The 25471-nt window shown below is 42.1% G+C and overlaps 1 protein-coding gene across 7 annotated transcripts in view; it reads left to right on the top strand.

The window, feature by feature from the left end:
* The window catches only part of ADGRF1 (adhesion G protein-coupled receptor F1), a 41703-nt gene extending 17472 nt beyond the window's left edge, over positions 1–24231 (top strand). For 5 of the 7 annotated variants that reach the window (XM_047859572.1, XM_047859571.1, XM_047859570.1 and 2 more), the window contains 11 exons: positions 1061–1234; positions 2905–3005; positions 3820–3878; positions 8027–8187; positions 8902–9065; positions 10462–10650; positions 13560–14933; positions 16808–16849; positions 17865–17924; positions 22719–22785; positions 24015–24231. In XM_047859572.1, coding sequence (XP_047715528.1) covers positions 1061–1234; positions 2905–3005; positions 3820–3878; positions 8027–8187; positions 8902–9065; positions 10462–10650; positions 13560–14933; positions 16808–16849; positions 17865–17924; positions 22719–22785; positions 24015–24088 — 2465 coding nt within the window. In that variant the 3' untranslated portion in view covers positions 24089–24231. Of the gene's footprint in view, positions 1–1060; positions 1235–2904; positions 3006–3819; positions 3879–8026; positions 8188–8901; positions 9066–10461; positions 10651–13559; positions 14934–16807; positions 16850–17864; positions 17925–22718; positions 22786–24014 lie in introns of those variants that run through there. The other 2 variants (XM_047859575.1, XM_047859577.1) reach the window with 2 other exon arrangements.
* The last annotated feature ends 1240 nt before the right edge of the window (positions 24232–25471 follow it).

Below are 25471 nucleotides of genomic sequence, written 5' to 3'. Positions count from 1 at the left end.
CTTGGGAATCCAGGCTAATCAATCAGAAACTACCTCAAATGTACCCAGTTTGAGCCAAAAAGAAATGGAAAAATAGAGGGTTTCACATTGGCAGTTGAATTCTCCACCTCAGAAGTGACACACATTAGTTCTGCTCACAATTTATTGGCCAAAACTGGTTTCATGGTTCCATTCAACCTCGGGGAAGGGGAGGGGGTGGGGGCAAGATATGTAATTTACTATGTGCCTGGAAAAGAGCAAGAACTAATTGACAAACAGCACTAATGACCACAATGCTGGGGTTCAGGGATGTTAAACGATTTGTCTAAAGCAGTAGTTGTCAAAGTATGGTGCCCAGATTAGCAGCAGCAGCATTATCAGGGAACTTAATAGAAATCCAAATCCTTGGCCCCATCCCAGACTTACTGAATCAGAAACTTTGGGATGAGACCCTCCAGGTGGTTCTGACATATGGCAAAATTAAAGAATCATTCATTGCATATCATGATGCATGTTTTCACAAAGATGTCTGGTGACTTTGTTCCAGTTTTTTGTCTATTATAAAGGAATGCCTTTTGATGGGGCATTTTTGGTCAGTTAGTAGGAACTGAGACTACAGAATTGGCTGATGGAATTTTTCCTCATGACTCTCAAAAACGTCTCTCAGTGTTTGCCATCTTGCTTAAGGGGCCTACCTAAAAACGGTGTTAGGTAGATAAGAGAAGCCTGCAATGAAGTAGTGGAGAAATACCTTCTAGAAATCTTAAATAGCTATCAGGTTTGTATACCCTCTTTTGCTTCTCTTTGCCATTCCAAGGGCTATCTACTGGGCATTCATCCTTCCTTTGGATGCTAGATTCAGCCACTTGATTTTATGTTTGCCAAGCGTTTGATATCAGCCTCAGAATCTATTGAGTTGGACATTTCCTTACCTTAAACACATTGCCATCCTAGTTTTATCCTTCCGGCTTTTGGTGGGAAACACTGGGTTCAGATTCTAAGTCAGAAACAAGGATGAGAACTCAATGCTAGTCAATTGATAAATCAGACCCCGCGAGACCAAGCTCTGTTTTCTGTGCAGATTGTGGGCACCAGAATGGGGTCCTGCAGTGTTCCTGTGAGGACGGCTATTCCTGGTTCCCTCCCTCATGCCTTGATCCCCAGAAATGCTACCTTCACACGGCCGGAGCCCTCCAGAGCTGTGACTGTCATCTCAACAACCTCACCCAGAGCCTCAGTTTCTGCGAGAGAGCAAGTAAGCACATCAGGGTGCTGGGAGGAGAGCTCCAGGCCTGCACCCCGGCACCCAACAAGCCATGGAGAGGGAACCCTAGCTCTTCACCCACGTATTCCACTAGCAGAGCTAGTGTTTGCAGGGTCATCAAAAGGTGGTAACAGTATACCCCACTAGGCTTAACTGCACACAGTGAGAACATCCTAATTGCAGAAAATTCAGACGTGCAAGTTGATATTTGAGCATCAATTCAACCCTGAGGTTCATCTAGCTGAGCTCTGCAATTCTCTGATTTTATTGAGATTTAGGGAGATGCACCGAAATCCCAAGTAGGGGAGCTGCTTGAGTACATGATTTTCTTTCCTGCCTTCTTTCATTTCTTTTGCCAACATCAGCTTTCAGAAAAGGGAAGTCTAGAGGTGTGAGAGCAGGGAGGAGCACATAGTGATTATATTGAAATACATGTTCAAAATTGCCAACAGGTAGGTGTACTGAATGCATTACCAAACAAAACAAGAAATTAAAAGTCTATTTTAGGAAACCAGTGGAAGCTGAGTGAGCTGTCGCCTTAGGTTTATGTTCAGTGGGTGATGAGGCGAGCCAAATGACATGGGCTTCAGGGCTTGAAGGTCTTTAAAAAGTTTCCTCAGAGATTACTCCAGTTATCTTGAAGCTTTGGATTTGGGCAGAGCTGAGCAAAGAGTGAAGGAGAAACTGAAATAGCCCAGATCTTCTGGACATTTCTCACTCCCCTTCCCAGGACGATGCCAATTCACGAAGGCAATGCATATTTATGAAACACCATCTTTATACCCAGATCAGAGGCAAATTCTGGGAGGACACAATGAAGCACTTCTCTCTATGTATGAATTAGAAGGCTAGTTGGGGAGGTTAGGCTACAATACAAGAAAGAAGATAATATATTTTCCTCAACGAATTTGAATGAAAGTCTACCTTTTGAAGGGTGGTCTGTGTCTATTCCATCTTGAAGAGAGACAACCATGGATGAGACAGGGATTACACTCACAAAGGTCTTCCCAAAGTGGAGCAGGGACATATAAACGTGAGAAATGCTCACAAATAGATATGTCTGTACAAGAGGTTGTAAAGGGGGTACAAACAAAGGACTGTAGGAATTTAGAGGAAGGAAAGAATCTTTGCAACTGGGGATCAGGGGATGGCTTGCACAGGAAGTACATTTCACTAGGTCCTTAATGAAGGATAAATGGTATTTATCCATATAAAAATGGGCAACAACTTGTCCCTGAACAGAAAAGTACCAGCAATGGGTAAACAAGCATATGCTAGAGATAGCAAGTAGTGTTTCATTGTTTTGTTTTGTTTCTTAATTTTTAATGGAGACAGTATTTAAGTTCAATGTCTAGATGGGCATGTATTTCAGGGTTAAGTGACTGATTTTTTTTTTTTAAACCACACATGGTGGCCACACGTTTACCTACTTATAAAGTTGTCTTGATCACCAGCACTTTCCTGTTACGTTACAAATTCACGGTTGAAAATCTAGTTTTATGTACACTTCCTATATTATTTTAGGTGAACATTCATTACAAAAAGAAATTGAAATACTGTTGTTAAATAGATGGGCTCCAAATGTACTTCTGTAATTTTATGCTGTCATAAATTCAAGCGAATAATTTTTATATCTCTCAACCTCTTTTTATTTCCCGTAGAGGTTTGGGGCACTTTCAAAATCAATGAACGGTTTACCAAAGACCTTTTGAATTCATCTTCTCCTTCATATTCCAAGTATACAACTGGAATTGAAATTCAAGTAAGCACTTTCTGCTTATTACATAAGAAATTGTTGGCTAAACATAAGTTCAAGTGTTTTCAATTCCGCGTGTTTATTTAATGCATATTCTTAATCATTCACATTCAATGAGTTATTACAGAACAGTTAATCACATAGCTCACAACTGACGTACATTGAACATTCTCTTTCTGGGAGAGTTTTAGTAACTGACTTCGTTCCATTTCTCTTGTGTTCACTTTTGCTCATTTATGTGAGTCATATCCTACCGAGTCTTCTTGATTGTTTTCTGTTTTTTTATTTGTCAAAAGAAAATTTTCATGATCTAGGCTCAATTGTCAGCATCTGGGATTTGTTCCGGAAAGAAGCTTCTCTTGTTAGAGGCTGAATAGAATTATTGAGAAAAATTCTGGACTATATAATGAAGTCATCCAAAAATTCAGTTAGTGCCCGTCTGCCTCGGATGATGGTTCAGATGTGATTTTCACTGAAGACATACACAAATACTTTCCAACAGATTCAGTTTCAATGCATATGGAAATTTATGTCATATTTTTATGAGGGAGAAAACATACAATTTCGGGGGTAAATTTGTGTTATCTGGCACCCAATCCCCCCTTATAACAAATTGGTTCTTCCATCTGTGTGTGTGTGTGTGTGTGTAAATTCTCAAGTGCCATTTGAACTATATTTGTATAATAGCAACTACCTCTTGTGGTATCTCTTTGCTCAGTGGTTCTGTTGGTTTATTTATTATCTCCATCAGTTTTTTGCTTAAATGTCTTCCTCGAATGGGGGCAAAGATCAACATGTCACCCTTTTTTCTGTTTGTAAGCTTAAAGAAGCATTCAAAAGAATTCAAGATTTTGAGTCGGTTCATGTCACCCAATTTCGGTAAGTAACACAATGGCCTTAGAAGGGCATCCTCAGAATTGTGCACCCATCCTGCAGAATTCCTAGTGCTAGGTTCCCAAATGACCTTGACAGAAAATAGGGCAGAACTGGTCTTTCTAGTATTCTTACTAAAACTAGACAAAAGTCTGTAATGCTTAGCCAAAAGGCCGAGAAGCGATTCTGTAATGCTTTTAAATGTCAGAAGAGGAAACTTAAATATTGAATGGCCTTCTCCAAGCTATAGATTAGAGACTGGAACTGCAAACCCACAGTGGGAGAACTTGGGATGAAGCAGGAGATCGTGGTGTGCACGTATGGAACAGGATGAGGGGTGGAGATGAGGGTTATGGGTTGCAGAGGGATGGTTTTTCTCTGTCCTAAGCACAGGGAGATATGGTACAAAGCTGTATAACTGGGAGCCGTGGGGGCAGCCTATGGCGAACCATTATATTTTTCTGCAGATATCATGTATGCACCATAACTCATAACCCAGTAGGCATTGTCTACAGCAAATAAAGAGATATTTAGTAAATTATCTTTTTGTTTATGCTTTCATTCCAAAAGTGATATGGTTAATTAGCCATGTGTACATTGATTACTAACTATTTATAATCTGCTGGATAGAGGAAGTGGCTTAGAGGTCAGAGAACTTGACTTCATATATATATATATATACATATATATATATTTTTTTCATAGTTAACTTAAAGAATAGCTATAGGAAATTTTCAACAGCATTTGTTATCAATATACTGTCCTGGATCTTATCCTTCCAGATATCCCATGTTCTTATATACAGGCTCACGTGGATAATTTTCTTTAAAATTCAACACTAGGAAGGACACTGCTTCTTTTTTCTTTCTTTCTTTTTTTAATGTTTATTTATTTCTGAAGGAGAGAGAGACAGAGTGGGAGTGGGAGAGGGGCAGAGGAATAGGGAGACACAGAATCTGAAGCAGGCTCCAGGCTCTGAGCTGTCAGCACAGAGCCTGATGTGGGGCTCGAACTCACAAACTGCGAGATCACGACCTGAGCTGAAGTTGGACGCTTAACTAAATGAGCCACCCAGGTGCCCCACCTCTTTTTTCTTATACTAAAGTCTATACAATGAATCATATTTTCCTTCTGACTTTGCAGTCACTGAATGCATAGACAAACTTGAAACTTAATCAGTAATTTTTGTCTTCAGTATTCATATTTTTCTTTACCTTGGTCCTGGCTTTCCATTTATATTTCTTCAAAAAAAAATTGTTTTCAATGTTTATTTTTGAGAGACGGAGAGACAGAGTGTGAGTCAGGAAGGGGTAGAGAGAGAGAGGGAGACACAGAATACGTAGGCAGGCTCCAACCTCTGAGCTGTCACCACAGAGCCCAATGTGAGGCTTGAACTCATGAACTGTGAGATCATGACCTGAGCTGAAACTGGACGCTTACCTGACTGAACCACCCAGGTGCCCCTCCATTTATATTTCCCATGTATATTCCATTCCAAATGTCTTACAAGCTGTCTCCAATAATTTGTAGAAAAAATCAAAGCTAAAGTAGGCATAAGTCTATAAAATAGTATTATTTAGGTTTCACTCTTTATGTATATGATTTAAAGTAAATCTTAATTTCTTAGTGTCTCAATTTACTTCTCTGTTAAACAGGACTGTTAATACATGCGGAATCTGATTTAGCTTCATTAAATCAAATGAAATAATAGGGAGGAAAATATTTTGTAAACAATGTTTTCTTGATAGAAGCACCATATTTATGCAAAGACATTGATTCCCACTACCTAAAAGAATATTTGGATTTATTCATACATTGTGAGTGGTAGTTCGGTGTAGTGATTAAGAATTTGATATTTGGAGTATCAGTTAATAACTAATAATTGCTTGACCCAAGTTCTCTTTAGGATTCCAGCTCCCTCATCTACATAATGGGGCTAATACAATGTGTACCTCATGGAATTATTGCAGGATTAACTTAATATATGTGATCTCACTTGTTTTCATGACTTCGAACACCATGTGTATGCTGATGGCTTCTAAATTTATTACCTGAGCTTGGCTCCTCTCATAAAGTCCAAACCCAAATATCCAACTGCCTGTGAGCATCTCCACTTGATGTTCTAGCAGGCACGTCACATATGATGTGTCCAAAACAGGGGTCCTCCAACTTTTCTTCTCAGAACCTTTAACCTACTTCTCCTGCTATCATGCCCATCTCAGTTACAGCGGTGCTAGTCTTCTAGTTGCAGAGACCCAAACTTGGAGTCATCCTTTGTGATCATTCTTTACTGAGATGTAATTATGTACAGTGATATGCTCAAACCTCATGTGTGCGGTTTAATAAGCTTTGACAAATGCTTGCATCAGCCACCTTTTAATAAGACAGAACATTTTCATCACCCCGAAAGTTCCCTTGTGCCTCTTTCTAGCCAATTCGATGCCCTACCTGCCACTAGAAATAACCACTGCTCATTTTTCTATCATCATAGGCTAGTTTAGTCTATTCTAGAACTTCATACAAATGGAATCACCCAATGTGTAATTGTTTTGTATGTCTGACTTCTTTCCCTCAGCATAATGTCTTTGAGGGTCATTCTTGTTTTTCTGAGTGTCAGGGGCTGCCTCCTTTTTATTGCCAAGTGCTATTCCATTGTATGAATACACCTCAATTTGTTTTTTCTATCCCTTGGAGTCATTCTTGACCGGTTCTTTTCTCCATTCCCAGTGTCCTTAGCAATTCCAGTGGCTCAGTCTTCAAGTACAACCTGGCCATTTCTCTCCACATACACTGCACCCAAGTTCAAGCCACCATCACCTCTTTCCTAATGGGTCCTCCTGTTTCCCCGCTTCCCTCTCTTCAGTCCATTCTATGCAGCAGCCAGAGTGATGCTCTTCAGCAATAAACCTGAGCATACCACTGACCTTTACTAAAGAATAAAACCTTTTAATAAAAAATAAAATTCAAACTCTAAGGCCCTATTCGATCTGGCTCTTGGCTGCTTATCTAATATCATCTTCTACCATTTCTCTCCTGCTCATTGAAAACTTAGTTATGCTAGAATTAGTTAACTAGGTAATTAATTAATTTTTGTCTTCTAACTTATACTGATATTGTTGAACCCAATGTATTCTCCCTGGATAATTGACGCTTACGTTGAAGAATTTGCACATTGAGAAGCAACTTCGGTTCTTGACCTGGCAGCTAGACTTTATTTTTCTTTTTATTATTTTTAATGTTTATTTATTTTTGAGAGAGAGAGAGAGAGAGAGAGAGCAAGCGGGGGAAGAGCAGAGAGAGAGGTAGACACAGAATCTGAAACAGGCTCCAGGCTCTGAGCTGTCAGCACAAAGTCTGATGCAGGGCTCGACCCTGGAACCAGTGAGATCATGACCTGAGCCGAAGTCAGATGCTTAACTGACTGAGCCACCCAGGCACCCCTGGAAGCTAGTCTTTCAATGTGTCCCACTCATAGACATTTTCCTGCATGCGGGACTTCACACCTGCTGACACCCTACATTGATATTCTTTGCAATACTAGCTTTTCTTCTCATCATTTGGGCCTCAGCTTCAGAGACTCTCTGCACAGAAAAACCTTTTCTATCCAGCCTTATTTAAAGTGAGCCTCATCTCTACCTGCTATTCTTATTTTTTAAAACAATTTTATTTTATTTTATTTTATTTTATTTTATTTTATTCTGGAAAGAGAGAGAACACACGAGCAGGGGAGAGGGGCAGAGGGAGAGAGAGCATCTCAAGCAGGCTCCCTACTCAGCACGAAGCCAGCTTCAGGGCTTGATCCCATGACCCGGGGATCATGACCTGAGCTGAAATCAAGAGTCAGACCCTCAATCAGCTGAGCACCCAGGTGCCCCTCCACCTGCTATTCTTATCATTGCACCTGTCTCTTATAACACTTAACTAAATGTATATATTATATATATATATGTATATTTTTATGTTATATAAATTATATATAATTGTTTATGTATGCTGGTCACTTGTTCCCTATTTGCCTTGTCTTCTCCACTAGAATGTAAGCTTCATGAAGGCAGGGACCAAATCTGTTTGATGTGTTCCTGTGGACCCAATGCCGTGCATACACACAGCAGGCCCCGCGTGACTGAATGAATCTCATTTTTCTTTCCACATAGTCATTATAGGGATGGAAGCATCATTGCTGGGTTTGAAGTTGTGGGTTCCAGCAGCACATCTGAGCTGCTGTCAGCCATCGAACAGGTGGCTGAGAAGGTGAAGGCAGGCCTTCGCAAGCTGTTCCCACTAGAAGATGGCTCTTTCAGAGTATTTGGAAAAGGTACTACCCAATTCCCTTCCCTGGCTCAGGTTGCAGGAGTCCTTTAATTAGTCGCTTACTTGTGTCTTCGGGGAGTAGACTGGAAATGTTTCTGATACAAGATTGTTCTAAGACTGACTTTCCATAGACACAGTCAGCCTTTCCCCCCTCACCATGATGAAACTCAGTTTCAGTGGACTATTTCCGTGCGATCTGGTCTCCAGTTCCCAGGGCAGACACTGTGGAAGATGGGCTTTTCAGCAGGCTGTGGTGGAAACGACTCAAACTCGTGACTGGTCACAATGTGAGAAGCTTTCAAAGGAACACACGTGCCACCCTGCCACGGCAACTGCTCCTCTTTTAACCGTATCATTACTACTTTGTTCCCTTGCTCCTGGAAGAGTTTCTGACTTTCTGACACTTCCTTGCAGAGTGAAACTCTTTCCTGAGAGTGATTGCACCCTGTCTTATTTCCACCTGCGGCTTACTAGCTGATAGCCCATCAAAAGCAAGAGTGCTGGCACAGATCAGACACCAGCCAGCCTTGGGGAAGGCGCCAGAAAGGACAAAAGGGTACTGACAAGGCTGAAGCTGGGCATCAAGGACAGATTTCTACTCCTGAATTTTGCCTGGGTTTTGTCTCTGAAAACATGACTTCTAAGCACTGCCGTATGGTTTATACGGCATGCCGGAATATTTAGACACTTTTCCTCTTTGTTTCCATTTTTTTCCCAGCCCAGTGTAACAGCATTGTCTTTGGATTTGGGTCCGGGAATGACGAGTACACTCTTCCCTGTAGCAGCGGCTACACTGGAAACATTACAGCCAGGTGCCAGCCCTCTGGGTGGCAGGTCCTCAGGGAGACATGTGTACACTCTCAGCTGGACGAACTGAAGAAGGTGAAGCGTGTCTGTCTCGTGTTTTGAATTTCACGGTGGGCATCCCCCAGTGAGCGTGGGCTAGGCGGTAGATAATATATCAATTTGTCTCAGTGGTTAGTGCACAGAGGTCGAGGGTGTTATCAGATCCTGGCAACCCCGGGGAGTGTGGGCATGGGTAGCAGAGTCCAGGTGGAAGCCGAGAGAGTCAGAACAAGTCAGAGTTGATGTTTCTAGCGGGGAGGGTGCTGCAGAGGAATGAGTCAATGCTGAAGAGTTCTAAGATAGTAAAACAGCAACTAAGCTGGCCTTAGAAGTCCAGAAAACCGGGGAAGCAAAGATCTAAGTGAAGGTGTGAGTCAGAAGCTGTAAACTCAGCACAAGTGAGAGGATCACACATCAGAAACCTGGGCAGGGAGTGGGTCAGCCAGGGGTGAACCATATGCAATGACAGAGCTGCAATGGATCTCAAGGACCATCTGGCTTTTCAACCCATTTTTGTAGATCAGGAATTGGAAGACTAAGAGGCTAATGATCCCTCTGGTAGCAATAGCACTGAACTAGAAACATGATCGCTTGATATCCAGTCCTGGACTATGACCTCCACGTGATGTTTCCTTAGAAAGCTTCAGGTCCTTAAGGCAAGGTAGATAGAAAGATGGAAGCAAATGGCGAGGGATTAGAACTCAAGGAAAAGAAAGAAGGGACTCTGAGATCAGTTCACAGACACTATTTTGCACTATTGAGCAGAACTTATCTCCCAGCCAGAGACCCTGTTATTGTAGATGAAACTCAGAATGATCTTTCTCAGAAGACTATAGAAAGTTTACTGCTTCCTTTCTGAGTTTTCTCATCTGCAAACTGGGGAGGGAGATTGGACCAGATGGCTTCTGGAGTCTATCCTTGTTCTTGCCTTCTCTACATCGGTTCCAGACAGGGACCATAGCTGGGACTAGTCCCCTCCAAGTGTGAGGGCAGGCAGATCCCAGGTGCTTTGAGTAGAGAACAGCACTGTCAGTTGAGGAGAGCAAAAAGGAAAACAGATGGGATCTGATTCCTGGGTTGACTTTGAACGGAAAGGAATATCCCTTCTTGGCTGCCTTTCAAGCTAGCTCAGTGTAGCGAAGGCAGAGGGGAGCCTGAAGGAAGAAGCAAAACTCCTAATCCAATGACAAAGTGTAGTCCTATCTCCACATATGTCCTTTTGTCTTCTCATCCCACAAGGATTTCTTGGCATCGTATGGTGGATATAACATAGGACTTAGTGCCAGCAGAGCCTACCTTTCCACTTCCCGCTGTGTAGTTTGGAAAGTCACCAAATCTCACTGAATATCAGTTTCTGTATAATCAGGGTAAAAATGTATATGAAACACAAGCATTTTGTTGTTCTCTAGAACCTAACCATTTTTATTCCTAGAATTTCAGTGTGATCGCAGGCAATGCCACTGAGGCAGCTGTGTCATCCTTGGTGCGAAATCTTTCAGTCGTCATTCGGCAAAACCCATCAACTACAGCTGGCAATCTGGCTTCAGTGGTGTCCATTCTGGACAACATCTTGTCTCTGTCACTGTCAAGTCATTTCAAGGTGTCCAATTCAACCATGGAGGTATGGTCTGCCTGTGCTAGAAGAACTCACTGTATTTTTTTTTTTAAGTTTATTTATTTAACCTGAGGGAGGGGGAAAGAGAGAGAGAGAGAGGGAAAGAAAGAATCCCTGATGTGGGGCATGGTCTCCTTAACTGTGAGATCATGACCTGAGCCTAAACCAAGAATGGGGCATTTAACTGACGGAGTCACCTAGGCATCCTAAGAATTCACCTTAGGTGTGCTCCGTCTCTTAGGAAGAATGATAAAAGCCCGAGTTGAAGACCCACCATTGAAAAAGACCAAAGAGGGGCGTCTGGGTAACTCAGTCAGTTAAGCGTGGATTCTTGATTCTGGCTCAGGTCACAATCTCTCAGGCCCCACATCAGGCTCTGTGCTGACGGTGTGGAGCCTGCTTGATATTTCCTCTCTCCTCTCTCTCTGCCCTTTCCCCACTCGTGTTCTCTCTCTCTCTCTCTCTCAAAATAACCTTTGGGAAAAAAAGACTGAAGAGTCATGTAACAGTCTTTGTATGAGCTTTACTGCTTCCTCCACAGTGTACAATGAAGTCACGGGATTGATTATGTGAGTTCAAAGAGGGGCTGCCTCTAGGCAGGCTTAGAGGAAGGAATGAGCCTCTCCACTGTGTGGCACAGGTGCCAACTTTCCCCTGTCTTTGGAGTTATCTTTCCTGTGGCTAAAAGCTCTAATTTTAGTAGTATATATTTTAAGAACTCCCTCATTTTGACTGGGGAATTCAAGGTTTAGTTTGGATATTTAAAATTTTTTTTTAACGTTTATTTATTTATTTTTAATTTTTTTTAACATTTATTTATTTTTGAGACAGAGAGAGACAGAGCATGAACGGGGAGGAGCAGAGAGAGAGGGAGACACAGAATCGGAAGCAGGCTCCAGGCTCTGAGCTGTCAGCACAGAGCCCGACGCGGGGCTAGAACTCAAGGACCGTAAGATCATGACCTGAGCCGAAGTCAGACGCTTAACTGACTGAGCCACCCAGGCGCCTCTCGTTTATTTATTTTTGAGATAGAGAGAGACAGAGCGTGAATGGGGGAGGGGCAGAGAGAGAGGGAGACACAGAATCGGAAGCAGGCTCCAGGCTCTGAGCCATCAGCCCAGAGACGCGGCCTCGAACTCACAGACCACGAGATCGTGACCTGAGCTGAAGTCGGACGCCTAACCGACTAAGCCACCCAGACGCCCCTAGTTTGGATATTTAAAAATTAGTTTAGGGGCACCTGGGAGGCTCAGTCGGTTAAGTGTCTGACCCTTGATTTGGCTCAGGTCATGATCTCATGGTTGTGAGATCGAGCCCCATATCAAGCACTAGGCTGGGCAGGGGAACCTGCTTAGGTTCTCTCTCTCTTCCTCTCCTTCTGCCCCTCCCCTTCGAGCGTGCACATGCTCTCTCTGTCAAAAAAAAAAAACCAAACAAATAAAAATTAGCTTAAAATTTATGCAAGTAAAACTTGCTTACTAAGAAATGCAAATAGGCCAAAAATAAGAATAAAGATATGTAATCTGGTCACCCTAGAATAGCCATTGCTTACATTTTAGGTATCACCTCAGTGCCTAGAAAAAGACAAAATGACAAGTAGCACATAGAAGGTACTCAATAAATATTTCTTAACTGAATGTTCTTCCAACCATTTTGGATACATGCATTGTGTATGTTAAAGTACATAATATTTTACACAACTGGATTATAGAATGGATATGTCAGAGATGGCATTAAATATAAATAGGTTAAACTCCCTGAATCAAAGGAAAGATGCTCAAAAAAAATTTTTTTAAAGCCTGGCTTTGTGCTGTTTACTAGAAGCCAGCTAAAACAAAATGACATAAAAAATTTAAAAATAAACTGAAGAGCACAGAGCAGGCAAACAGAAACCAAAAGAAGGCAGAGGTTCCAAGGGGCAGTACAAGAAGCATGCTATGGGACTCAGGGCCAGAAGCCACAGAGGGCCCATTTAGGGTGAGACTCAGAGTGACAACGCCTGGGGCGTTGACAATGCCTGGGAACCTGAGCCATAAGCCAGAGACACGGTCCACCTTTCAAGGGCTTGTTAGGAAAAGGAATCTCTTAAACTAAGACTGACACTTAAAACCCACAATAATTCCATGCTTCCTGGTTGCTTGTCCAGTTTTTACGGATTTTTACTTTATATTCTCTTCTATTAAATGGTCATAAACACACATGGATTAAAACTTGAACATCCATGACATGAATTTAGAACTTCTGATGTTAGCAAAAGAAACATAATGTTGGAGAGCAGTTCAAAATAACATCTTACTCCTTGAGCCTCAGCTGAACTATTAATAAGGCAGCCATGTTGGTCATCTCTGAGGACAGAAATGGGCCCTGCTGCAACCCACATCACAGGATTCTTTGTCAGCCATGCTGGATCCCCAGTGTGCATATGAATGCCCTGGGGAGATCACTCTGAGACTTATATGATTCTGCTGACCCAAGTTTCTTAACCCAAAGCTTCCACCGTGCAGAGCAACTAAGCTGATTATTGCTGATGAATTTGAATGTGGTCCTCAACCAAGTCAACTCTCTGGGCATTTGTACTATACTTTTTGAAAAAAAAAAAAATTTTTTTTTTTTTGCATTATTTATTTTTGAGAGACAGAAAGAGGCAGAGCACGAGTGGGGGAGGGGCAGAGAGAGAAGGTGACACAGAATCCGAAGCAGGCTCCGGGCTTTGAGCTGACAACACAGAGCCCGAGGCAGGGCTCGAACTCACAAACCATGAGATCATGACCTGAGCTGAAGTTGGATGCTCAACCGACTGAGCCACCCAGGCGCCCCTGCAATTGTAGTATACCTGATATTCTAATGACTCTCTGCTCTTAGTCCTCTGAACTGCTTATTCAAAATGCAAACCCACTTTCATTCTTGTATTTCAGGATGTCATCAGTATTGCTGACCACATCCTTAATTCAGCATCAGTAACCAACTGGACGGTGTTACTGCAGGAAGAACAGCATGCCAGCTCACGATTACTGGAGACACTGGAAAATATCAGCAGCCTCGTACCTTCGACAGCTCTGCCCCTGAGTTTCTCTAGGGAATTCATTCACTGGAGAGGGATTCCAGGGTCCCAAAGCCAACGTGAGATGGGTTACAGCTATGAGGCTAAAATATCGCCCCCAAATACTTCTATTCCCATCAGAGGCCATGTGTTAATTGGGTCAGACCAATTCCAGGGGTCCTTTCCAGAAACTATTATCAGCATGGCCTCGTTGACCCTGGGGAATATTCTATCCATTGCCAAAAATGGAAATGCTCAGGTCAATGGGCCAGTGATATCCACGGTTATCCAAAACTATTCCATAAATGAAATTTTCCTGGTTTTTCCCAAGACAGAGTCAAATCTGAGCCAGCCTCACTGTGTGTTTTGGGATTTCAGGCATTTGCAATGGAACAATGCGGGCTGCCACCTAGTGAATGAAACTCCAGACACGGTGACGTGCCAATGTACTCACCTGACCTCCTTCTCCATACTGATGTCACCCTTTGTCCCCCCTGCCATCATCCCCTTTGTAAAATGGATCACTTTTGTGGGACTGGGCATCTCCATCGGAAGTCTCACCTTATGCCTAATCATTGAAGCTCTATTTTGGAAGCAGGTCAAGAAAAACCAAACTTCCTACACGCGCCATATTTGCATGGTGAACATAGCCTTGTGCCTCCTGATTGCTGATGTTTGGTTTATCGTTGCTGCCACTGCAGACTCCCCAGTAAGCTTTTCTGGAGTCTGCATAGCTGCAGTGTTTTTTATGCACTTTTTCTACCTCTCCTTGTTCTTTTGGATGCTCATGCTTGGCATCCTGCTAGCTTATCGGATCCTCTTTGTGTTCCATCACACGGGTCTGCATTTGATGATGGCTTTCGGGTTCTGCCTGGGCTACGGGTGCCCTCTCATCATATCTGTCATCACCATTGCCGTCACGCAACCTGGCAATGGCTACGAAAGGAAAGACGTGTGTTGGCTTAATTGGTCTGATAAGAGCAAACCCCTCTTGGCCTTTGCTGTTCCTGCACTGACTATTGTGGCTGTGAATTTGGTTGTGGTGCTATTAGTTCTCACAAAGCTCTGGAGGCCCACTGTTGGAGAAAGGCCGAGTCAGGACAACAAGGCCACTATTGTCCGCATGGGGAAGAGCCTCCTCATCCTGACCCCTCTGCTGGGGCTCACCTGGGGCTTTGGCATAGGAACAATAGTGGACAGCCGGAATCTGGCTTGGCATGTTATTTTTGCATTACTCAATGCATTCCAGGTAAGAACAATAAGAATAACTTCTTATATCATCAGGTGATGGGAATAATTATAGAGAACTGAGGTTGGTAATACCACTCTGGAGGCTATCTCCTCTCCCAGCCCCACCAGGTCTGTAAACCAACACTGCCTGGGAACAGTGAATAGAAAACAAACAAACAAAAGGATCCATATTTTCCAAGAGTTATTCTTATACTGAAGCAGAATATTAGACTTCTTCAGTAATCCATCCCAGGATTTTAATTTTTGAGAGAGAGACAGAGCGTGAGTGGCAGAGGAGCAGAGAGAGAGGGAGACACAGAATCTGAAGCAGCTTCCAGGCTCTGAGCCGTCAGCACAGAGCCCGATGCGGGGCTCGAACTCGTGAACCATGAGATCACAACCCGAGCCGAAGTCAGACACAACCGACTGAAGTCACCCCAGGCACTCCTCCATCCCAAGATTTGAAATCTGTTTGAGTTCATATAGCTAACGTTAATCCCTCTTGCTGCTGACTCAGTCCCCTTTCTCTTGGGCAGACCTCTCTGCAAAAGCACACAGGGAAAGGGAAAGAAATCAAGAGTGATTGTTGACTCTACATGGTGCAAAGGAAGTCTCTAGAGCATGACAGAGCAGGAGCTGGCAAACTGTAGCCAGCTCTGTTTTTGTAAATAAAGTTTCATTGGAAGACAGCCACACCAGTTTGTTTAGATACGGTCTGCGGCTGCTTTCTTTACACTGGCAAAGCTGAGCAGTTGCGATAGTATGACCTGCAAAGCCTAAAACATGTCCTCTGGCTCTTTCCAGAAAAAGTTGGCCTACCCCTGCTGCAAAGCATGGGTTTTACATTCCACAACCAGAAAGTGGTCAGAGAGTAGGTAGACAAAGTAATCTTTAGGATTTGATGAGTCTGGAAGAGAGCCTTTAATCCTGGTTTGACAAAAATTTGCTGGTCCCCTCTGGACAATGATTCGGGAAGGTGGTGGTTAAACATTTGAGCTCTGTACTTAAATAGGTCTCAGCTCAAATATGTCACATTATCAGCTGTGACCACTAAAAAAAAATTATTTAATCTCTCTTTCAATTTTTTCATCTGTTAAATGGATAATATCATTACCTGTATCATAAAGTAGATGTGAAGATTAAATGGCATAAGTTAGCTCTTAGCACAGTGCCTGGCACCTAGCAGATGCTAATACGTCTTCTAAAAGCAAGTGGTTTTCCACCTATGTTAGCATATTGGTGAATGTTTTCAGTGGTGGGACAGATGGCAAACCTCGAAAGCACGGACCTAATGGTGACGGGCTTAGGGAGCTTCCGTTGAGGGCAGACCCATGGTGATATGCTGTGTGAACAGGCACCAGTTGAGGGTGCTCTGACAGGGAAGAGGATTCCAAGGTACAAGAAAGCCTCTTCCAGGGGTTCCCCAAGGGTGGACTTGATGGAAAGGGTGCAGATAAAGGTCCTCCGTTTGATCTTAGGGTTGGACCTCAATGCCCACTGCCGTCATAAATGTTTAGTCAATGTTTATTTAATGCCTATTCTAAAGAAAGACTAAGATATAGAGGCAAATGGAAGTGATTTGTATTGGGTTTAGGATGACACAAGGGGGAAAAGAAATCTCGGCACGCATTTAAAACTTTATTCACTCACTTCTTTATACATTCGACACAAACATTTTTGAGGGCTTGTGTTATGCCAGGCATTGGGGAGTAACCCAGTGTCCTTGCCTTCAAGGAGCCCACTGTCTAGTAGGAAGACAGACAAGAAAACAACTTCCATATTGGGTGATAGAATAGTATTACGTATCAGTGCTTCATTTTTCTGGAAAAGATAAGACCATGCACGTGATCTATTCTTTTTTTTTTTTTTTTTTTTTTTTTTTTTTTTTTTTAGGGTTTTTTCATCTTATGTTTTGGAATGCTCTGGGATAGTAAGGTATGTGTGTTCATTTCTCTCTTTATCTCTTTCTTCTTCTAATCCAGGCATCCAACCCAATAAGATTTCTGGGCTCTTATTCACAATAGAGCTGAGACCCTGGGTACTTTTGTAATCAAATTCTATAATTTTATAAAAGGTAGACTCAGGAAGACTCAGTGGAAATACTCACCTCTGATAATAAAACTATATAGAACTAATCACAACATATAATGTGAACATTGTAGACAAAAAAGGGAAATTGTTTTTACTTTTCATTTTGCTGCTTTTATCCACCGTTTGGCAGTCATTGAAGAGCGAAAGTACTTTCAGGAAGGTTGAATTTTCTGTTTCTCCTGGATTAAATGTATGCATTTACTTAGAACATGCTGAAAGAAGTATCTCTTCCCATATTTCTAGAGTTTTATATGGTAAATATTAAATAGCTTTTAACATTAAATAAAATCTCTAATGAAGGACAACCAATGTGAGCAAAAGATTATAGAAAAAATTTTATATCAACTTGTTTCATTATTTTGCCCAAGCTTTGAGCAAGTCTGTTGAGAGACGTAAAGACAGTAAGCTAAGCGATACGGACTTTGTTTTAATAAGAAGATAAGAATATTTTATAATTAGCACAATTTTAGCACATACACAAAATCCCTGTTTACAGAGAAGCAATTTGCTGTTCTTGAGGAGACTAAATAATTCTCTTAATGGCATCATTCACATGGTCAGGAAAGTCTTTACTTCAAAGATAAATTTCAACTTAGCAATTACTATAAATTACTATTGCCTAGGATCTGAATTATGACAGCTTTTGGTACTGTTGTTCTTTGTTGAATCTTAGATTTGTTTATAGGTAAAGCAAACAAATATAACAAATCCTTTCATCAGATAGTCATGGTTAAGGTCTATTAAGCGCTTCCGGGAAATACCTCTAGTAAACAACAATTCCAATCTGTAGTTTTGTTCTGGATTTGTCTTTTATGATTGAATATGTGCCTGTCTTCAATATTTCTTTGTTGCCTTATAGCTGCGACAATTGCTGTTCAACAAATTGACTCCTTTAAGCTCTCAGAAGCAAGCATCAAAGGTAATCATCTGCTGCCATGAGTCCAATGCCTGAAGTTCCGGTTTCATACTTTTCTCTGTGTGCCGTTTTATAGCAAGCCCACTTTCGCATAACCCCTTGAGTTTCTGGCACCATTATATTTCTGTTATCTGGCATGGTTCCTAACACAGCGTCAATACTCATAAAGTTGAGTGAGTGAGACAATGAATGAGTGAATGAATGAATGAGTGTATAAATGAGTGAATGAGAAGGCAAGGGAAAGTTACAAAGATGTTCAAGCACTGAGGCCTGTGGGTGTTCTTGTGGGCAACTACCTTAGAGCAATCACTTGCTTTAGTCTGACTTGTCTGCCAATATCTAGAGTCAGTGAGACCCTTTTCTCTGAATGACTTTCTGGACCTCCTGTAGACCATTTTGCTTTCATAAAAGTAAACGGTGAAGTCCTTGATTAACTTCTAATATGTGAAATGTCCTCTCTGAGTTTTCCCTCTTAAGTGGGCATAACTGTCCCTTGCAACTGTAGCTCTTAAATCTACAAACGGAGACATTTGTATGGCAACAGAGGATTCCTGTTTCATTCTTTGCCATGATAGTGCAATCCATTTAAGGAGAATATAGTAGGAACAAACGCCTTTGTGTTCATATTTTGTATTTTTTTTTTTTTTAATTTTTTTTTCAACATTTATTTATTTTTGGGACAGAGAGAGACAGAGCATGAACGGCGGAGGGGCAGAGAGAGAGGGAGACACAGAATCGGAAACAGGCTCCAGGCTCTGAGCCATCAGCCCAGAGCCCGACGCGGGGCTCGAACTCACAGACTGTGAGATCGTGACCTGGCTGAAGTCGGACGCTTAACCGACTGCGCCACCCAGGCGCCCCATATTTTGTATTTTTGAAGTCAATTTAGTCTTTTGCTTTTCAGCAAAACACTGAAGGCCTTTCAGAACGAGCTCTAAAGCAGAGATTTTTGTGTTTGATAGAAGTCAACTGACTTAAGTCGATGTAAACCTACATGGTGTTTAGAGATTTTTATAAGGGACAAGATAATCTTTTGAAATAATAATAGTAAAAAAAAAAAAAAGCCCAACTGTGAAGAAATTAACCTTTGACCTTAAAATTTTTCCCTGGCTCTGCATTTCCTAGTACCGGAAATTGCTGTGAGTTAAGGATCTGTGGGCCGTGAGAGCATACCTGCCCTGTATTTCTGACTCAGTAACCAATTGGCTGAATGATTTTTTTTTTTAATTTTTTTTTTCAACGTTTATTTATTTTTGGGACAGAGAGAGACAGAGCATGAGCGGGGGAGGGGCAGAGAGAGAGGGAGACACAGAATCGGAAACAGGCTCCAGGCTCCGAGCCATCAGCCCAGAGACCGACGCGGGGCTCGAACTCCCGGACCGCGAGATCGTGACCTGGCTGAAGTCGGACGCTTAACCGACTGCACCACCCAGGTGCCCCTGGCTGAATGATTTTAGGAAAGTCACATGGTACCTTTTGGTTTTAATTTTTGTTTCAACTGTTAATATTAACTGTTGGGCTGGTCACTCAAAGCAGAAGTTCTGACTTTCTGTGATTTTGAGTTTATGTCTTGAAGAACCAAACTCTTCAACCAGAAAATGTGAAACTAATAAATCACTCACTATTCTTCAGAAAAGGAGGGAGCTACAGCATATGTGACTGCATTATAGAAAGACCTGAAGTTAACAAGGTAACACAGGACACCCCCCACCCCACCAAGCAGGAAGTCAGAATTTTTCTCATTTGAAAACCAAAGAGAGAAAAACACGCCAACATAAATTAAAACAAAAACAAAAGTAAGGATGCCTGACAGTGTTTTTTCTCCCTGTTTCTAATGTAAAGTGTTGACACTGGTCAGCAGGCAGCTGTGGTCACTGAGGCATCTTGTGGATTTGTACTCCTTTTCCAATGTCATTTTTAAATCAGATGACAAAAGTGGGATTTTGTTTTCGGGTTAGGTGGCTCACTTGCTCTAAAATAAATGTGTATTTGGCAGAATAGAAGATGGGTGTTCGTAATTTCCCAAGGCTCATGGAGACCCATGGTGTCCCTTTTAATTTCATCACAAATTACCACCATTTCCTCACTTAGACATTATGTAAATTGATGACATTGATCACTGGGGTCATGGGGTGCAGGAGTGTGGTTAGATGAACACCAATTTTGTCCTTACTGGAGAGTCACTCCCCTTGTGTCAGCAACTGAGCAGTGGGCATGGGCCAGGTATTAGGCATCCCCTCCCCTCTAAAATGTTCCTGCAAAGGGAGAAGCCACCACTTGCTATGGGTGAGAAAGCACTGTCCCCTCCAGCTGTGACATGCATTGTTTTTACCCTCATCTATTGGCTGTTGCTAAAGTCAATGATATTCAGCTACAGGAAGACTGATATGTATGCCTTGCAAAGAGTTGCAATATGCCTGGAGGAGAAGAGTGGATCAAGAGGGGTGAGGAAGAGGTATTGTGTTACAAGTTAAGCTGAAGTCACATTTAAATGCTGAGGAAGTTTGAATGTAAAACAGGAACACAGATTACCCCGGTTGAGGAATGAGAAGGGGAGGAAAAGATGCCTCTGTGGGAATGTTCCTGCAAGAAACTCGTTGTGAGAGAAAAGAGAGTGAGGGTGGAAAGCAGACGCAGACTCAGGACAGCAGTGATGGTAGAGCTGAGTCACGAGGATGTGAGCAAGTCCATATGCTGGGAGGGATGAGCCAGCAAAGATAGTCTGAAGACAAATGGGGGTTGGGAAGGATGACTGAAGGAAGAAGATTCTTAGGAAGGCACATGGAATAGCTCGACTTAAGACAGAGGGGTCAGACTCTTCCCTGGATACAGGAAGCATCAGTTTGATGCAGATAGAGCAACGCGTGCAGATTGGGTCAAGGGGTGAGAGAATTCAGACCTGGATACTTTTTTGTTTTGTTTCGTTTTTACAGTAGGAGAAAAGGCTATCCAATAAGAGATGGGAAAATGGATGGCAAAATAGGGGTCTTAAAAAGGCAGTGAAATTTGGGTTGTTGGCTGAAAGGAATGAAAGTAGCCCACAGTGTTCTCCACAAGGACCATCCCTCAAGCCGCCATGACACTGTGTGGACCCGTGGTGCAGTTTCTCTCAAATCCTTGCTGAGGGCTCAGGGACCCTTCTTGGCCCTTCCATCGTCTCTAGCCATGTTCTCTGCAGCTCTTCGCCAAGAGGCAGACACTGGTGGCCTCTACAGAATTTCCCTCCAGAGAAATTTAATTATTTATGGTTCCAACGATTCAGGTCCTTTTATTTGACCAAGAGCTTAACCCCATATATTCACATGTCTGAAGAGCCTGCTTTACCCCAGACCATGTAGAATCCCTGAGTGTGTTGAAATCTAAGCAATCTAAGATTCTTCTCTCTCTATGGGGCAGGATGCAGTTTTAAAAGCAATGATAATGACCGTAGAATTTTTCTTCAGTATATGTTTACTAAGTCCTGAATCTAGAAAATCAATTATTTTGCTTTGGAACTTTCAGACATTTCTCATTCCTCTCTCTATGATAATTTTTTTTTCCAGAGCTCAATGTGGGGTAGCAGCTTCTATATTTCCATGAAAATCAGGAGCTATCACTGGGTTGCCCACTGCATATAACAAGAACCTTTTTTCTTCCATCTTGATTTAGCTTCCTCATGATATGGACAGTGATAGAAAATGGATCTTATTCTTCTAATTATTCCTGGTGCCTAACATAGTGTCTAGCATACAGTGGTACTCAATAGGAGATGTTAAATTGATGAATAAATCAACTGGTGAGTGGAAAAGGATACAGTGTATCTTAACACATTTACCTTTCCCCATAAGAACATATTCTTCATTTTAAAAATTTGATTTCAGTGAGATAATTCAGTTTTCAAATTTTTGAACTCTATTTAGCCTCTGCAGCAGTTGCTAAAGGATTATTCACAAAGGGATTTGAATGCTAAGATGAGTGAGAATAAGGCAAAGTTTTATTTGAGACCATTTTTATAGAACTATTGTTTTTCCCCCCTGGGGTTTCTTTCCTAGTGATACATGTGTGAACCAAAGAAATGTAAACATAGACATGAAAAAAGATAATGCCTTCTTTATTTTATTTATTTATTTTAATGTTTATTTTTGAGAGAGAGAGAGTATGAGCAGGAGAGGTGCCAAGAGAGAGAGGGAGACACAGAATCTGAAGCAGGTTCCAGGCCCTGAGCTGTCAGCACAGAGCCCAACATGGGGACCCACGAGCTGTGAGATCATGACCCGAGCTGAAGTTGGACACTTAACCGACTGAGCCACCCAGGCACCCCAATAATGCCCTCTTTAAAATTTCTTTCTGGTTTGGGGGCGCCTGGGTGGCTCAGTCAGTTGAGCGACCAACTTCGGCTCAGGTCATGATCTCACAGCTCGTGAGTTCGAGCCCCGCGTCGGGCTCTGTGCTGACAGCTCGGAGCCTGGAGCCTGCTTCGGATTCTGTGTCTCCCTCTCTCTCTGCCCCTAACCCACTCGCATTCTGTCTCTTTCAAAAACAAACATTAAAAAAAATTAAACAAAAAAAACCTTCTTTCTGGTTTGTTGTCAGAAGTTGTGAGAATATACAGGAACACAAGATTCACTTAGAAATAAGTCCTTAGGCATTTTAAAAAGATTAAAGCAGGAGAAAGCGTAAGAAAGGAGTACTCTAATAAAACAGAATAGTGCACCATGTAAATGGAGTAAAGGTTCACTAATGACATTAAGATGTCGGAAATGCAGAGCATCACTAAACGAATAGAATTAATTTCCGAATGACTTTTCTTTTATGCAGCAGAACTCAACAGATGTATCTGCCAAACCCAAATTCCCAAAGCCTTTCAACCCACTGCAACACAAAGGTGAGTTAACAATAAGCCAAAGGTTAATAAAAAATAGAAGAAAGAATATGAATATATCACATGAGGAAAATTGAAGGGGTACTTTTAAAAACCTCAGGTGGGAAGTATAGGAATATGAGCTGGTCATATGTCTGAAGTTCATCTGGATGGTGCTCAGGGCTGACCGAACATTGTTAGGGATTTGAGGGTCATGGAGACCCATGGTGTCCCTTTTAATTTCATCACAAATTACCACCATTTCCTCACTTAGACATTATGTAAATTGATGACATTGATCACTGGGGTCATGGGGTGCAGGAGTGTGGTTAGATGAACACCAATTTTGTCCTTACTGGAGAGTCACTCCCCTTGTGTCAGCAACTGAGCAGTGGGCATGGGCCAGGTATTAGGCATCCCCTCCCCTCTAAAATGTTCCTGCAAAGGGAGAAGCCACCACTTGCTATGGGTGAGAAAGCACTGTCCCCTCCAGCTGTGACATGCATTGTTTTTACCCTCATCTATTGGCTGTTGCTAAAGTCAATGATATTCAGCTACAGGAAGACTGATATGTATGCCTTGCAAAGAGTTGCAATATGCCTGGAGGAGAAGAGTGGATCAAGAGGGGTGAGGAAGAGGTATTGTGTTACAAGTTAAGCTGAAGTCACATTTAAATGCCCAAGTCTCACTACATGTTAAATTAGGTTAATATCTTTATGAGGGCAGAGAAATGGGCCACTCACGTTAGATTCTAAGAAAAATTATTTGAATTCCAAATAAAGTTCAGGTGTTTGAACTTGAAAAGGCTTCCCTCCCCAAATGTCCAGTGGGCCCACCCAGAAACCTTGGGTCCTGTTATCACTGTCACCAACCAGCCTGCGTGTTGTTTACAAATCTCTTAACCTTTTTGGATGTTTGTCCCTCGTCAGTAATATGAAAAACCTAAGAGATCACAAAGTTTCCTTCTAGCAATTACATTTGATGATCTCACACCTACTTTATCTCATCTCTCAGCCGTATCTGAAAGCTGTGGTGCTTCTCTTCTCCAATGAGAGGTGTCTGATGAACGCAAGTCTCTTGGGAATTAATGAAAATGTGGCTGCCTATCAGCCAACTACATTCTGTAGCTTTCCCTATCATCTTTCTGGAGCTGTCCAGAGTTGTAAGGACCTGGCTAGGCATATTTTCATTTTGGTCTCATGCTTGATTCCGACATAGAAGCAGTAACTCTTATTGTCTCTTTCCTCTCCTAGGCATTTATGCTCTTTCCCATACTGGAGAATCGTCAAATGACATCATGCTAACCCAGTTTTTATCAACTGAGTAAGGCTGCGAACCATAAAATCAAGGGAAATTTTTGGTGCAACTTGACATTTAGAACTAAATGTCAGTGAAAAAATTAGCACAATATTGGATGGAATTTTCTGATGTGGGCATCTGGAATAAAATGAGAAGGTTTCAGCAGCTCTATCCCTGATCTTTTTATCTTCATTTAAATGGAACCATTTATTTCCATGTGGTTTGACTCAAAGGAATTGCTTCATAAACATAGGAAAGTAGGTTTTATTAGAAGCTGCGTCTGTTGTACCAGCTTTTCACTGCCACAGACTGCAGTTTCCTTTTTCATGAAATAGCATTATTCGTGTCGCATTCCCAGGCATCTGAACTGCAGTCAGAAACCGTCACGAAATCACCTGAGATAAATGGATGGCCCACGTTCGCTTCCTATCAAAAAGTCATTGGCACGAATTTCCTAGAGAAGAGGCATTTCCCTCCCAAATTTTCCAGTTGGATTTTATCCTTTTTTTTTTTCTTTTTTAGGTTCAGTCACTTACCTTTGAAACTCATTCAGAAATAAAATGAAAAAATTCTATTTCACACAGCTTTGTAGCCATTAGTTGGGAAGTATAATGATATGATTTTATACATAAGGCAGTGTTTTTCAGTCTACACCTTGTAATTTCATCTGGCCCCCAGTCCAGTGAAGTGAGATGTCCAGGAAGATCTAAAGCAGAGATGAGGAAACGGATGTTCAACGAGGTGGAGATTGTGTAGCCAGTAAAGGGGTACTGAGGGCTTTTAGGACTTTTGGTTCCTCGTCCAGTTCTATGGCCCATAACAGCCTTAGAAATGACCTTCAACCTTAACAATACGTATAAGGTCAGATATGAGTTTCATTACTCCCAGAATTCTTTCGATGTAAGAGGCAAATTGAGGGAGAGTTTGGTTGTCACCTTCCGGGGAGATACCCTAACACATCCTGGTTTTCTTTCATAACCACTGTGAGTACTTTTGGGGTTGTTTACATGTACAGCCAATGCCACTTTCAGATGAGACAGAGAGCAGCAGGTGGACAGGCACCACATGAAGTGACATTTCCTTTCCATACTTTCACCCCCTGGGCTCGCCAGTGTTTCAACCCTGGCCACTGGGCCCAGAAAGACTGAGCCCTATCTGACTCGTCCCTGCTTCTAGAAATCTTAGACATCCTAAAAATCTGCAAGGGCAGATTTCTTTCAACAAAAATTGTGATGGCGATGGTGATGGTGACGATAATGGTAAGAGGTCAAAGAAGAAGAAGCAACATTCATAGACTGCTCACTCCCTGCCAGGCACTAAGTGCCTTGCATATGTTAACTCTTAATCTTCACAAGAAGCTTGGGAGTGGGGAACATTACTGTCCCTGGTTTACAGCAGCAGAAATGAAGGC

The sequence above is a fragment of the Prionailurus viverrinus genome, chromosome B2 (assembly GCF_022837055.1).
Source record: "Prionailurus viverrinus isolate Anna chromosome B2, UM_Priviv_1.0, whole genome shotgun sequence".
In the NCBI taxonomy this organism is placed as follows: Eukaryota; Metazoa; Chordata; class Mammalia; order Carnivora; family Felidae; genus Prionailurus; species Prionailurus viverrinus.
Note: the sequence above shows the minus strand (reverse complement) of the source record. Positions and strands in the feature narration are given on the sequence as shown.